Raw genomic sequence first — 14,357 nt, 5'->3', positions numbered from 1 at the left:
TTTCACACACATATATTTTCCTTGCACACACATACATTCTTCTTTCACATACATACATTTTAATATTCACGCACACACACATTTTACTTTCACATACATACATTTTCACTCATGCACACACATACATTCTGCTCTCACATGCATATATTGTCACACTTGCACGTACATACATTCTCCTTTCACATTCATACATTCTCCTAAATAAATAGACATATATGTATATGTACAAAGAAAATATATGCATGTAAGAGAAGAATGTATGTATGTAAGAGGAGAATGTATGTATGTGCGAGAGAGAATAGTGGAAAAGGAAGTAAGTATAGTGGAAAAGGAAGTCCATCGTTTTTTGCATTGTGATTGGCTGAAAAGCTCAAGTGGGCGGTGATGTTCAGGTAACGGTTACCATGGCAGGTGGAGAGGAGTCTCGAGCGCTTCAGCAAGCCATTGGGGTTTTAAGAAACATTTTGTCATCCCCAGAAACGGTCACATATTATCGTCATCGCTTGAGCAGCAGGCGACAGGTTTATCTGCACCAAACTTTACTCACAGCACTGTGGAAAGTGAGATGAGACAACTTTTCAAACCTGCAAACTTCCAAGTCGCTGCAGCGGGACAAGCAGCTAACGCTAACGCTACACAAGGCCGAACTGGAGGATTACGTGTTGTAGAATTTTCACACTCCCCAGAAAAGTCTGACTCCCCCTTCGCGTGAACGCGCGCGACTTACGTTTCACTCTGTGGCCACTTGACGGGTTTTCTGTTGTACGTTTACTGTTTTTGCTGTTGTTTTCGGGTTAAATTTGATTAAGTACTGAACTGCAGACATGTTTTCCTGTTAAATATGATTAGGTGACATGGTTCTCCTCCTCTTCTCATCCGTATGTGCACACCCTAAATGGCATCGGGGGAGATCCTACGCTACTCTCAGCTTCACTCCTATGAGGACATCAGGACAGGACAGGGTGTAGTCGCCAAATATCGTTCATATTCCATCAGTGTTCTACACGTGTCAATAAAACAATTGTTCACCGAGAAAGCTTTATATCTCTTTATTTAAAATCAGACTCCCCTAAGAATGTAAGATATGGCATCAAAATATGTCTGGTATTTATGTATAAAGTCTTTAATATAAGTATAGTTTTTAAGTATAAAGTCATTGTTATTGTTATTTTTATTGGGCTAGTGAACAATATAATAGAATTGAAATTCTTTATTTATCCCACACCTGGGAAATTATTTGCTACAACAGCTAAAACACCAAATCACAACATCCATCCATCCATTCTCTATACACCGCTTTATCTTCACTAGAGTCGCGGGGGGTGCTGGAGCCTATCCCAGCTGACTCGGGCAGGGCCGGACTGGGAAAGAAATTCAGGCCGGGAGATTTCCAATCAGTCAGGTCACTTCCGCCACCGCAAGGGTTGTGTCACGTGGGATAATGCACCAAAATTTAGTTTTCTTTTCCTTCCAAAAATATGCCTTTTACGGTTATGTTATAGCAATTACAACACTACTAAACAGACAGTAAGTCTATTAAACACAACTATAACGACAGCTCCATACAGTCCAGTACTTTTCTCTTCTGTAATCTCTTCACTACCCTCACCAATTTTTCCAGTGTTTTCCTTTTCCTATTATTTATATAACATGTGGAATTAAAAAAAAAATATTATTTTGTCAGCAAATCATTTAGATGTCAGCTGGTCATAGCTAATAGTATGTGCAAACACCAATGTTCATTTTATAACTGAAAATTGTAAGTCAACTGCCTATCCTACCTGAAGAGGGGGTCTCAAACGTTTTCAGGCTTCCTGCAACCCACCTGACACCTGTGGAGCTTATTTGGGCCAGATATTTTTTATTATATTTTGGCCTTTGAAGTCTGATGATGCATTTGTGAGAAGAACCGACCGTTTGTAAACTTACTTGAAGTAGCAGCATCATTTATTTTCAACTGTACACTGCTGGACCTGGGCGGGGGTTGATGAAATGTGTGTTATTTTATAACACTTTGCCCCTTCCTTCTCGAGCAACCTTTTTTTCTTCTCCATCTCCCTCTCATGTCCACCTTTTCTCTTCGTCTTTTCTCGTTTTTTGCCGCCAGCTTCTTCGCTCCTTCCACTCTCTCGCCTCACTCACTCTCATATAACCGCTCTGCAGTGCATGCTTCCCCCGCTATGAAGGGGCGGGCCATAACTAACCAATCGTGGCACGTTTCTTCTAAAATAAAATGTCACTTTGACCAATCCCTATCCTTCTGATTTAGAGCTCAGAGCACTTGCTTTGTGTGAGTGACAGGAGGGTGGGCGTGTACTCTGTAAGGGTTCTAACGCTGCTGTCTCTGGCCTGTCTGCCAAAAAGCCGATCAACTTTTTTTCATTGGCCTGCCAGTCCGTGGCTGGCCTGTCCAGGCAGGCCAATAAGGAGGCAGGCCACCGGGAAAAGTCCCGCCTCTCCCGATTGCCAGTCCGGGCCTGGGTGAAGGCAGGGGACACCCTGGACAGGTCACCAGTCTGTCACAGGGCTACATATGGGAGACGCCAGTGTTTACAAACAGTGACGTCACGAAGTCACGTGATTACTGCGCTGGTTGGCAAGAGGAACTAGAGGAACAATGGCTGATGATAACGATGCGAACTATCCTTCCGTGAAATTGTCCGATTATGCTCAATCCTTATCACCTGAGGCCCGACAAATATACGTGAGTAAGCTGAGATATCAGGGAAACGGTAAAACCTTGCCAGATCCCTACAATTTGAAGACTGGGCGGGTTGACGATCCTTCATTGTGGCCGGACATTTCCTTCACCGACATTTATTTTTACTCGATTGACATCGCTGGGCAGTTCACCCACCCAAAAATATATAATTATGAATTAAAAATAATATATCTTTTGTTTATCTTCAACAAGATGTCAAAGAAACGTCAAGAAGTTGCTGTATTTTTTGTCTGCAGTATGGCTTCTATGTAACAGTAACAGACGCACAGCATTGGTGATCGAAAATAGGACAATTCTAAAAAACGATCTCTGGACACATACAGAAACAAATATGGTTACAAATATGAGGCTGCTGGCTTAAGGAGATGTTATTGAATATGCTTCATTCGACTTTAGTATACTTTCATCGCCTAAAAAGCGATCGGTAACACATGACAACACTGAACCAAACCGAAAGTGTAGAGATCGCTTCACGCGAAGGATGCGACACTAAATCAATATCCTTTGGTAAATAAGCTCAAAGTTGGACATACTAAACATGCTAAACTGTTGAATAGTTTACCTGAAGAAAAGTGGGAGCCACAAGCACGATCTCTGCTGCTTACTGGGGTACAATTTTTCCTGTTGATGGCTGAAGCGACCGCCATCTTCTCTCTCCTGAAATCAGTATTCGGTGAAATTTCAAGCCTGAACCCTTCTCAAAACGCTTCGTGCAACCAACAGCTACACACGCTATTACCATTGTGGTAAATACATGTGCAATTTCATTCATGAAAAGCGATAACTTTACGTATTTGTTTCAAACCCGATACCGTTCTCGTAGCAAGCCGTTATGTTACTGCCGGAGTTCTTGCCAACCAGCAGCGGTCTTGTACCACGTGACCATAACAAATGACGACACGCTGGCGTCTCCCATACAGACAAACACACTCACATTCACACCTATGGACAATTTAGAGTAACCAATTAACCTCAGCATATTTTGGACTGTGGGAGGAAGCCCAAATCACAACAAGTTAAAAAAAAAAAACCTAGTAAATTACAGTCTGTAAGAAGAGAGTAATAAAATAGGGGGCTAAATGATCACAGTATGGCAGATTAAGAACAGAGAGACTATTTCAAAACTAGGACTTTAACAGAAATATGCAGGTTGAGTTAACTGTGCAGATTGTATGATATGAAATAAAATCTGGAGTCAGATTTTGTTGTATCACTGAACAAAACCTGACTCCAGATTTTATTTCATATCATATAGGCTATCATGGTTAAAGAGTTACTGGTCGTCTACAGTCAGAGAGGCTGGAGGGTCTTCTGTCAGATCCCCTGACCCTATCTAAAGGTGTCGCAGCCTACACTATTCAATGTATTCGTCAATACAAATCGCAGTCTGTCCTCTAGTAGCTTCATCAATCTCCTCACACCCAAAGCCTGTACCTCCTTTGACTGCTGCTCTTTTCAGTTTTCCTTAAAACTTTGCTCATTCATTCCACTCTCCCAATTCAAAAATTCAATTCAACCAATAATATAAGACCGTTGCACTTGACTTTTAGCCATTTGCCTCTTTTTGTGTGTCATTGTTTAGAATTGTGTTAAAAAAAGTGAAGAACTGACCTCTGGCAGGTATTCTGTCATCTTTTAGGGTCATTATATGGGATTATAGAAATGAAAGAGATTGTTTTGATTTGTGTGTGTGTGAGTGATGCCTCAGAGGGATGAATATGCAGAAATGTACTGTCACAATGATGAAATACAAATTACGTAATTTCAAAATCTCCAGACAAACGTTCATATGTTTACACCTGACTGGTGTCGTCAGTGGACAGCTGGCCTCAGGGAACAGTGCTCACTACGGCCAGGAGGGAGGACACTGTAGCTGTTGTTTTGAAACAGTTACATGGTGTAATTATGATAGAAGGGGTCAACAGGTCATTAACTTCATCCTCCTCTGAGAGCAATTAATGAAACAACACCACTCTGGAGACCAGGACTCTGAGACATACTAACAAGCCCTTTACTAAACCTTCCATCCTATTACAAAACTGAAAGAAGTACACAGATTAAACCGCATCAAAGTTTTAATTTCCTTCAGTACAGTTCAGTAACTCAGCTGCTGAATTTTATTTTGGTATCAGTCTTCTTTAGCCTGGTTAGTCACTAAGGTCAAACCGCAGAACTAATTAACGGTTATTTGCAACACAACTGCATGTAATCAGTACAGTGTCACCATAAACCTCAAACTGGTTGGTAGTTATACAATCGTGCAAATATTGCTATATAAATTTGGACACAACTTCATCTCATGGCTGGGTTCTTACTCATTACGAGATGCTGAACTGTGCAGTTCCATTTGAAGGCAGGAAATTAATTTCACTTTTTCCAAATTTCATAGTGCACTGATGCCTCCCTCATCACTCAAAGAGACAGTTTCAGAGTTTCCCGGGCACCATTTTGAGGTAGAACAACCACACTCCGAATCACACTTATTTTTAGTGTTACAGTGTCTGGTAATTTTCTGGTTGCAAACAAACCTGTCTTTGCTGAGTAAGGAAAACTGAACCATTTGGAATAGTGCCTTTGAAGATCAGATGAGCATAATTTAATCGACAATTAAATTATGCTCATTAAATTAATCACATTCCCCATGTACTTTTGGAGTTACAGTCGCACAAGCTTTTCTTCATTATACTGTGTTTACACAGCAGCTGTAAAGAAAGCAGCTTTAGTGTACATTCAGGCACAGCATAGACTAGTGATTTTAAAAAGTAACATGATTGTTCCATCAGAAGCATGTGGGATGGATGACTAGCAAAATCCATCCATCCATCCATCCATCCATCCATCCATCCATCCATCCATCCATCCATCCATCAATCTGTAATGGGCAGATCAGAGGTTGACTGAGTCCAGCAAATAATGCACTCAAGATGTACGATTATTTTGATATAAACTTGATATGCTTTAAATAAGAAACACTCATCTCATGTGACCTTAAAATGGACATGTTGACTAGGTGTATTGTTTCTCAGAGAACTGTAGCTGCAATAACCATATATTCATGTCAGTTACAATGCATTATAAAAAAACAACAACAAAGTTTTAGGAGGAAAAGTCAGCAGAATAGCATAGACAGAAACTTTTCAAGCATTCTACAGTATAGTCAACCGCACTGATGCCTAGTGGTGTGCTCAACAAACTGCAGCTTTGTTGAAAATATAGTTTTGTATGGCTAATATTTGATACATTTCACACGTATGGATATAAAAGTCCTTTTCATGGTTTCTATCAGATCTGTCTTCTATCAGGACTTGTTTTTACACAATGTGTGGGTTCTTGAGTAGTCTCACATCGAAGTAACATTCTGCTACAGGTGAAAGCAACCTTGCTTGTTTGTGTTTCTTTTGAAACAGTCACAGTCTGAATGGGGTAGTACTAAGCCCATGATGCAGCAACATTGTCCCCTGAAGATACAGTGCCTTGTGAAAGTATTCGGCCCCCTTGAACTTTTCAACTTTTCGCCACATTTCAGGCTTCAAACATAGATATAAAATTTTAATTTTTTGTCAAGAATCAACAACAAGTGGGACACAATCGTGAAGTGGAACGAAATTTATTGGATATTTTATACTTTAACAAATAAAAAACTGAAAAGTGGGGCGTGCAATATTATTCGGCCCCCTTGCATTAATACTTTGTAGCGCCACCTTTTGCTGCAATTACAGCTGCAAGTTGCTTGGGGTATGTCTATCAGTTTTGCACATCGAGCGACTGAAATTCTTGCCCATTCTTCCTTGTGTTTGTGAACAGCAGTCTTCAGCTCTGCCCACAGATTCTCCATTGCATTCAGGTCTGGACTTTGACTTGGCCATTCTAACACCTGGATACGTTTATTTGTGAACCATTCCATTGTAGATTTGGCTTTATGTTTTGGATCATTGTCCGGTTGGAAGATAAATCTCCGTCCCAGTCTCAGGTCTTTTGCAGACTCCAACAGGTTTTCTTCCAGAATGGTCCTGTATTTGGCTCCATTCATCTTCCCATCAATTTTAACCATCTTCCCTGTTCCTGCTGAAGAAAAGTAGGCCCAAACCATGAGGCTGCCACCACCATGTTTGACAGTGGGGATGGTGTGTTCAGGGTGATGAGCTGTGTTGCTTTTACGCCAAACATATCGTTTTGCGTTGTGGCCAAAAAGTTCGATTTTGGTTTCATCTGACCAGAGCACCTTCTTCCACATGTTTGGTGTGTCTCCCAGGTGGCTTGTGGCAAACTTCAAACAAGACTTTTTATGGATATCTTTGAGAAATGGCTTTCTTCTTGCCACTCTCCCATAAAGGCCAGATTTGTGCAGTGTACGACTGATTGTTGTCCTAAGGACAGACTCTCCCACCTCAGCTGTAGATCTCTGCAGTTCATCCAGAGTGATCATGAGCCTCTTGGCTGCATCTCTGATCAGTCTCTGAAAGTTTAGAGGGACGGCCGGGTCTTGGTAGATTTGCAGTGGTCTGATACTCCTTCCATTTCAATATGATTGCTTGCACAGTGCTCCTTGAGATGTTTAAAGCTTGGGAAATCTTTTTGTATCCAAATCCGGCTTTAAACTTCTCCACAACAGTATCTCGGACCTGCCTGGTGTGTTCCTTGGTCTTCATGATGCTCTCTGCACTTTAAACAGAAACCTGAGACTATCACAGAGCAGGTGCATTTATACGGAGACTTGATTACACACAGGTGGATTCTATTTATCATCATCAGTCATTTAGGACAACATTGGATCATTCAGAGATCCTCACTGAACTTCTGGAGTGAGTTTGCTGCACTGAAAGTAAAGGGGCCGAATAATATTGCACGCCCCACTTTTCAGTTTTTTATTTGTTAAAAAAGTATAAAATATCCAATAAATTTCGTTTTCACGATTGTGTCCCACTTGTTGTTGATTCTTGACAAAAAATTAAAATTTTATATCTTTTTTTGTTTGAAGCCTGAAACGTGGCGAAAGGTTGAAAAGTTCAAGGGGGCCGAATACTTTCACAAAGCACTGTAGTAATAGGGGAATTGTGTCTTTATTGTACTTGGAGACTAACACTATACATACTTCCTCACAACATCGGTGCCAAGTGTCCATAATATTAACCATGTTTAGCTTATTGTGTTAGCAAACCAACATGATGTAAATGGAAATATTTGCCATACCCTGAAGCATTTTTGCATGTTTACAACCAAAAAAGAAGGAATTTTGTAACCCGAAAATTTGAATGAGAACCACAAAACATGAAAACATTATCAGTGGGTATAACTTATTCAAAAGGAAAAAAATATTTAGATGCAGAAAAAGAAATACATTTTGTTTGTCTTGCACATATCAAGCCATAACAGACTGAAAAAGATGTTTAAAATACGATGATCAGTATTTGATAAACTAAAAAAATGAATGCATCATTTTTAGTGTTTTATAAACTGGTGGAAATGTGACCTGGTTTGTTAGGTTGCACCTAGATTTCAGTTTTAGAAAAGCTGTATTGGCTTTCACCACAAAGAACTGCTGAGTATGATGGGAAATTTTATTTACAAGTATTTCGCCATAAACAGAACTCCTGAACAATTTTACCTTTTGACTTGATAATAGAGCAAACAGAAACGTTATTATGATAGATTATGACAACTTATGTCAGTGTCTTTTGCTAATTTCAGTTCAGTATGTCCAGTAGTTGTAGATATTTTAGTCTGGACAGAAGCAGTGGATTATCTGACATGTATGACGACACTGGCATCCCTTGAGCCATGCTGCTAGTGTGGACAAAAACTTGTACTTCATCTGAAAGCTTGACACGTTCAGTGTAGAAGTTTCCAAAATCTCCAGAGGTGAAGTAACGTGGTGACGTCGAGACGAGCTAAAAGACTGAGAACAGCTTCCAGAGCTCTCAGTTGTGGTGTATCTGTGTATAGAGCTTAGCAAAATCCAAATACTGACTACTGAATATGTTTTCTGCTTTTTCTTCATAAAAGTTTTCAGTGGTGCCACTTTTTCAGAACTTTTATAGTAGGTTGTTCAAAAGCAGACATCAGAATAGTTTTTCTTTGCAGCTCTTTGAGTCAGAGAATGGAAAACAGCACTGTCTCTTTTTACTTTAACTTCACCATGTTCATGAGAATCGGACACTACCGTTATGTCGCCTTTGTCTTTTTCCTCCTGTTGTACAGCTTCATTGTTTGTGCTAATGTTCTCATAATATGGATAATACTGCGGGAGAGCACACTGCACAAGCCCATGAATGTGTTTATTGCTTTTCTGTCTGTCAACTCTTTGTATGGTTCTGCTGGTTTCTTCCCCAGATTCCTCATGGACCTCCTGTCTGATACTCATTTAATCTCACGTCCTGCTTGTTTCACTCAGATTTATATTATTTACACATATGCTTCCTATGAACTGACCATCCTGAGCATCATGGCTTATGACAGATATGTTGCTGTGTGTCATCCTTTACACTATCACAGAAAGATGACTTATAAAACTGTCTACAGTTTGGCATTTTTTGCTTGGGTCTTACCAGCTTGTAACCTTTCAATAAGCATACATATGATTGTCAGGCTTCCTTTATGTGGCAACAAAATAGAGAAGATATACTGTGCCAGCTGGAATATTGTAAAATTGTCATGTGTTTCTGCTGCTGTTAGCAATATTGGTGCTATGCTGGGAGCCATAGCTATAACCGTCCTTCCTTTTGGTTTTATCTTGTACACTTATCTCCGAATTGTGCTTGCTTGTTGGAAAAACTCATCAGAGGTCAGAGGAAAAGTGTTACAGAGTTGTCTTCCGCATGTTATTTCCTTTGTTGTTTATTCTGTCACTTCATTTAGTGATACAGCTCTGAGCCGGCAAAACCTTCAAAAGGTTAATCCATTTGTTGCTGTAATTCTGTCAATAGAATTCATCATCATTCCTCCATTTGTGAATCCTCTTGTGTATGGACTTAAAGTGTCAGAGATTAGAAGACACATTTTCAGGACTTTATGCTCAAAACCCGGAAGTAAAAAGATTTCCTGCAGACCTTTAAGAGACTCAACAAATGTGTTGCAAACATTTTGTGCTGTGAATGAAACATCTACAGAGCAAAATGATGCATAAAACCCATGATTGATATCTGAGGCAGAGTATCTGATGAAATCATTAATTTGACTTGAATAATATGATAATGGACTTGTTGACATGCCGTATATAATGACTGTGCAACAGTTACTAATGACTTACTGAGTGAGCATGAACTGTTGCAACTGATGTGAGTTTAATTTATGATGAACCTTAAATCAGATGTAGTTATAATTCATGTTTAACTTAAATTATGTCCCATACAAATATAGTATTACACTAAAAACAGTACATAAAGTAAACTGATTCTTTCTGATTCTTAAACATCTTTGCAGGTGATGTTTTTTTTTCAGGGTGACAAAAACAAAGCAAAAGGGAAATTTGATCGGATAAAACAGCAGCGTGACTGAGAGTAAATAACTCGGCTATATGTTCCATTCATCTGTTTGTTCATTTCATTTTCTTGTTTTCTGTGTTTTGAGATTCTGAGCAAAGCTTTGCTGCCCATATACACAAGATGGACAGTAACCTCTCGCTCTTAAGTGTTGCAATGGCCACTTCTGCTTTGAATATATTAGATATTTAAAAGGATAATTTCTGTTAGCAAGAATGTTATTGTTGTGTTTTTTGACGACTGGATAGCCAAAATGCTATTATGCAGGGAGAAACCTGAAGACCAGAAGTTGATGTTTTGAGCTGCAGAATAGGAAACAGTAAAACCTAAATCTCCTTGTGCAGGTGTATGTACAATATACAGTTCAGCCAAACTCCAGTCATGATAATAATGCCCAAATCATTATATAATCTTTTGCTATAGTTTGTTGTGTCATGAGTAGAGTGAATAAACAGCACAAAAGCTGAGAAATACAGAAAACAACATTAGGTACCTGCACTCATTCTGCTGTGACCTGTGAATAAAGAAAAAAGAAAACCTGACATGATGTCTGTCTCATTGCAATATCTTCTGAGCACCTCTCTTCAAATGTTGCACAAAAGTTCACCTGGATGAACTGATTAAAACATGGCCACAGGTCAAAGGTCACTGTGAATTTATGTATTAATTATGACAGCAATTCATACAAATGTCGAATAGGATGAAATAATGAAGTTATGATGTTTTAGGGTCCGACTGATATGATTTGTTTAGGACTGATGCAGACAGCAACTGTTAGTCAAGGAAACTGATAATGTCCGAGAGACCTCAAAGTTGGTCCGTATATTCAAGATGACTTCCTGATGAAAAGTTATCAAAATGCTCCGCAAAAGTCTTAGGGTGTGGCCATGGCGACTACCCAAAATATTGATCCTTTGCCATGAAACAGGAAGTACTGTCTAACTCTCATGAACATGCGCCAATCTGCCTGAAATTTTACATGTATGATCTGAGTCCAGCCCTGACGACATCCATGTGGTTATTTGCATTGATAGTCATAGCACCACCGTGTGGTATCAGGAAGTAGACATTTTTTACACTTTGATGTACTATTCTGAGCAAGTCGATCATACTGACCTCAAATGCCATGACATAAGCCTGAACATGTTGATGATGTCTCAGGGAGAAAATGGTGACTCGCGGTCAAAGGTCGATTTCTTGCCATTAAAATTGAATTATTTATATCTCAGCTGAAAATGGTCCAGTCTGGACCAAACTTCATATGATGGACAAGAGGGTCTGAACACATCAACATGCATGAATTTGAAAATACTAATAGTGCCACCTATTGGCAACAGGAAGTTATTGTCATTACATTTGCATGTGCCATTCCCTGATACTTTGTCATATCGTTCTGAAAATTAGACAACTCAGTATTCACGCCTTGCAGATGCCACAGTGTGAAAATTTTGACGATTCATAAAACGCTGTTGCCATGCCAACAGATTGTTGCCATGACAAACAAAGTACATTTTGACAGGTTTGGAACCCTCAAATGGTCGCCAAAATTACCACACATATCAGGACTGCTGAAGATTTGATATTTTAGATGAACTGCACATGTGTGTGAAAAAATAGCTCCATAGCGCCACTTGGAAAATTTCAAACATTTACTACGGCCAGTCACCAACAGTTAAGAAATTTGGTAGATGTATGTAACTTGTCAAGAGGCACAAAAATGTAATTGACACCCATGCCCAGAACCCAACAAGAAGTCGGCCATTTTGAATTTTGTGTGATATTTTTGCCAATTTCGGGTCATTTTTGACCATTTTCAAAAGCTATATACTCAAACAGGGTTACACTGAGAGAGCTGAAATTTGGCCAGGATGTACAGCAGGCATGGGTGATCAAAATTTATCAGAATCCTCAGCAAAAGTCTGAGGGCGTGGAAATGGCGACCCCTGGAAATTTACAATTCGCCATGAACCAGGAAATGCAGTGTAACTGCCCTGAACATGCTCCAATCTGTCTCAAACTTTACGTGTATGAGCAAGAGTCCTGCCCTGATGACAATCACATGCAGATATACAGCGCTATGACAGCCAAAGTCATAAAACTAGCTGTACATGCTCCGATCTGCCTGAAGCTTTACATGTGTTATCACAGTCCAGTCCTGATGACATCGATGGGCCCAAATACACTCTTGGTCGCAACGCCACCTGGTGGACATGCGTGGATTCGTCGACCAGCAAGGATGCAAGGACCTGTCCATCGCTGCTTGCAGCTTTAATTTTATTTTGATATACAGTGGTATAAGTTTTCGGACATCCTTAAAATTTTACACAATCTCAGATATTATCATGAAATATTTGTGGAAAAAATATTTTTTGTGTTTTAAAAGGCGTGGCTGCATTAGGCAGACACAAATATTTTTGTTTATTGTTTACAAGAAAAGCTAATAAAATTAAATTCTACCAAATGATCCAATACTCAAAATTTGTTATTTTTATGACAGCAATCAATTTTAAGTTTTTATTGACTTTACAAGGATTTGTTTAGTATTATGGATGCAATTGTAATAAAATAAATTTCACTTGAAGAGTGCATGAAGAATGATTCTGTTATGGGCGCGCTGTTTAGAACCCAGAAGCAGGCACAACAGACAGGCAGGTAGTGAACAACGGATTTAATATATTAATTCAACAGAAAGCTCTCCATAAGGGAGGCACAAGGAACAAACAGAACTGGGATTTAACTGAACTAAAGGCGACGGACCAGATGGCCGTGGTGGGGGCTTAACTAAACTAAACGGGGAGAGGTGACTCACGTTATCCAGGGGGGTCAGGAGACGAGGAGGGGACGGAGCTGATGAGAGCCGGTGGCGGGGCCGTGGCAGGGACAGCGGGGTAGGGAGAACCAGAGCAGACAGGGGGAGACGGAGCAGACAAGGGATTCCCGGTCAGACGAGGGAGTCCAGGGCAGGTGGGGAACAGAGCTCGACCCAGCACAGAGCAGTGGGGAGAGTCTGACTTTAAGTGCCGCTGATTACTGATTAGGAGTGGCTGCACTCCTCCACAGCAGACGAGGCAGAGCACAGGAGAGGGAGGGGCCATGACAGATTCTTAATGCAATAGAGGAGATTTAATTTCCTACGACTTTGAACGTAGCATGCGCACATACAACCTCTCCCTCACCCCCCTCTAACCTCCCCCCTCTTAACATTTACGAAGAAACGCCCCCCTCCAGAAACTTGCGAAGGACTAGTGAAGTTGTCTTTTGCGGCTGGGTCCCCCTGGATCTTTAGCTGCCATTATGTAAAAAAAGATGAGCAAAACAAGTCGCCAGCTTAACTACGAAGCTATACCAAAGCAACACATACAGAAAATACGTAAGTCCAAGGCGTACGTAATCTACGTAACTAGGCCTGAGCCGGAAGATTTTTGATTGACAGGAAAGGGAGCAAACCAAACGCCTCGGTCTGAGCGCATTGATTGGCTGATGTTTTTCAGGTCCTGCCATGTCCACAGTTATTTTTTTTTTATTTTTTATTCTTTTAGAGACCATACATACAAGTCCACTAAAGGTCAGTATATTCATTTTATGTGAATCAGACAAATTAAACAAACAAAAAAAATCCTCCATAATGCCTTTAATGCAATAGGCATGCAAATGTATGAGGTGTCCGAAAAAAATTTTCCACCACTGTCTATGCAACATAGCAACCTTTTAGCCATTCAAGAAAACCAAAAAAAAAGAAATTTGATAGAGCAGCCCTATCACGATGCTGCCACCTCTGTGCCTCACAGTGGGGGTGGTGTGTTAGTGATGAAAAACAATGTTTGGGGTCAACCAAACGAAGCCTAAAGTCTGTGGCCAAAAACCACAAATTCTCATGTAACCAAAGAACCTCACATGCCTTGTCTCTTGTACCGGGATCTTTCTCTTTGCCACAGGCGACAATCGCGGTACACACAGTCTCTCCCATCTTAGGTGCTGAATCTTATGACTTCTTCAGGAGTCCTGTATGTCTTGGTGGCCTCCCTCACTTGTCTCTTTCTTGTACAATCACTCGTCTTTTGAGGCCCGCTCTTGGTTCTTTACATATGTGTGGTATTGCTTTCATTTCTTTATGTTGATTTAACTATACTACAGGGGATATTAAGTGACTTGAATTC

The 14,357-nt window shown here is 40.2% G+C and overlaps 1 protein-coding gene and 1 long non-coding RNA gene across 2 annotated transcripts in view; both read left to right on the top strand.

Annotated features, from left to right (window-relative positions):
* Positions 1-14,357, top strand: part of LOC127537019 (uncharacterized) — a 32,492-nt gene that overhangs the window by 7,440 nt on the left and 10,695 nt on the right. The gene's annotated exons all lie outside the window — the stretch shown is intronic.
* Positions 8,781-9,918, top strand: LOC110947210 (olfactory receptor 10J4-like). The gene has a single exon (XM_022188653.2). It carries the CDS (start codon positions 8,820-8,822, stop codon positions 9,843-9,845), a length of 1,026 nt encoding a protein of 341 aa, XP_022044345.2. The 5' UTR covers positions 8,781-8,819; the 3' UTR covers positions 9,846-9,918.

Source organism: Acanthochromis polyacanthus, chromosome 14, assembly GCF_021347895.1.
Source record: "Acanthochromis polyacanthus isolate Apoly-LR-REF ecotype Palm Island chromosome 14, KAUST_Apoly_ChrSc, whole genome shotgun sequence".
In the NCBI taxonomy this organism is placed as follows: domain Eukaryota; kingdom Metazoa; phylum Chordata; class Actinopteri; family Pomacentridae; genus Acanthochromis; species Acanthochromis polyacanthus.
This window is presented reverse-complemented; position numbering and strand designations above follow the sequence as displayed.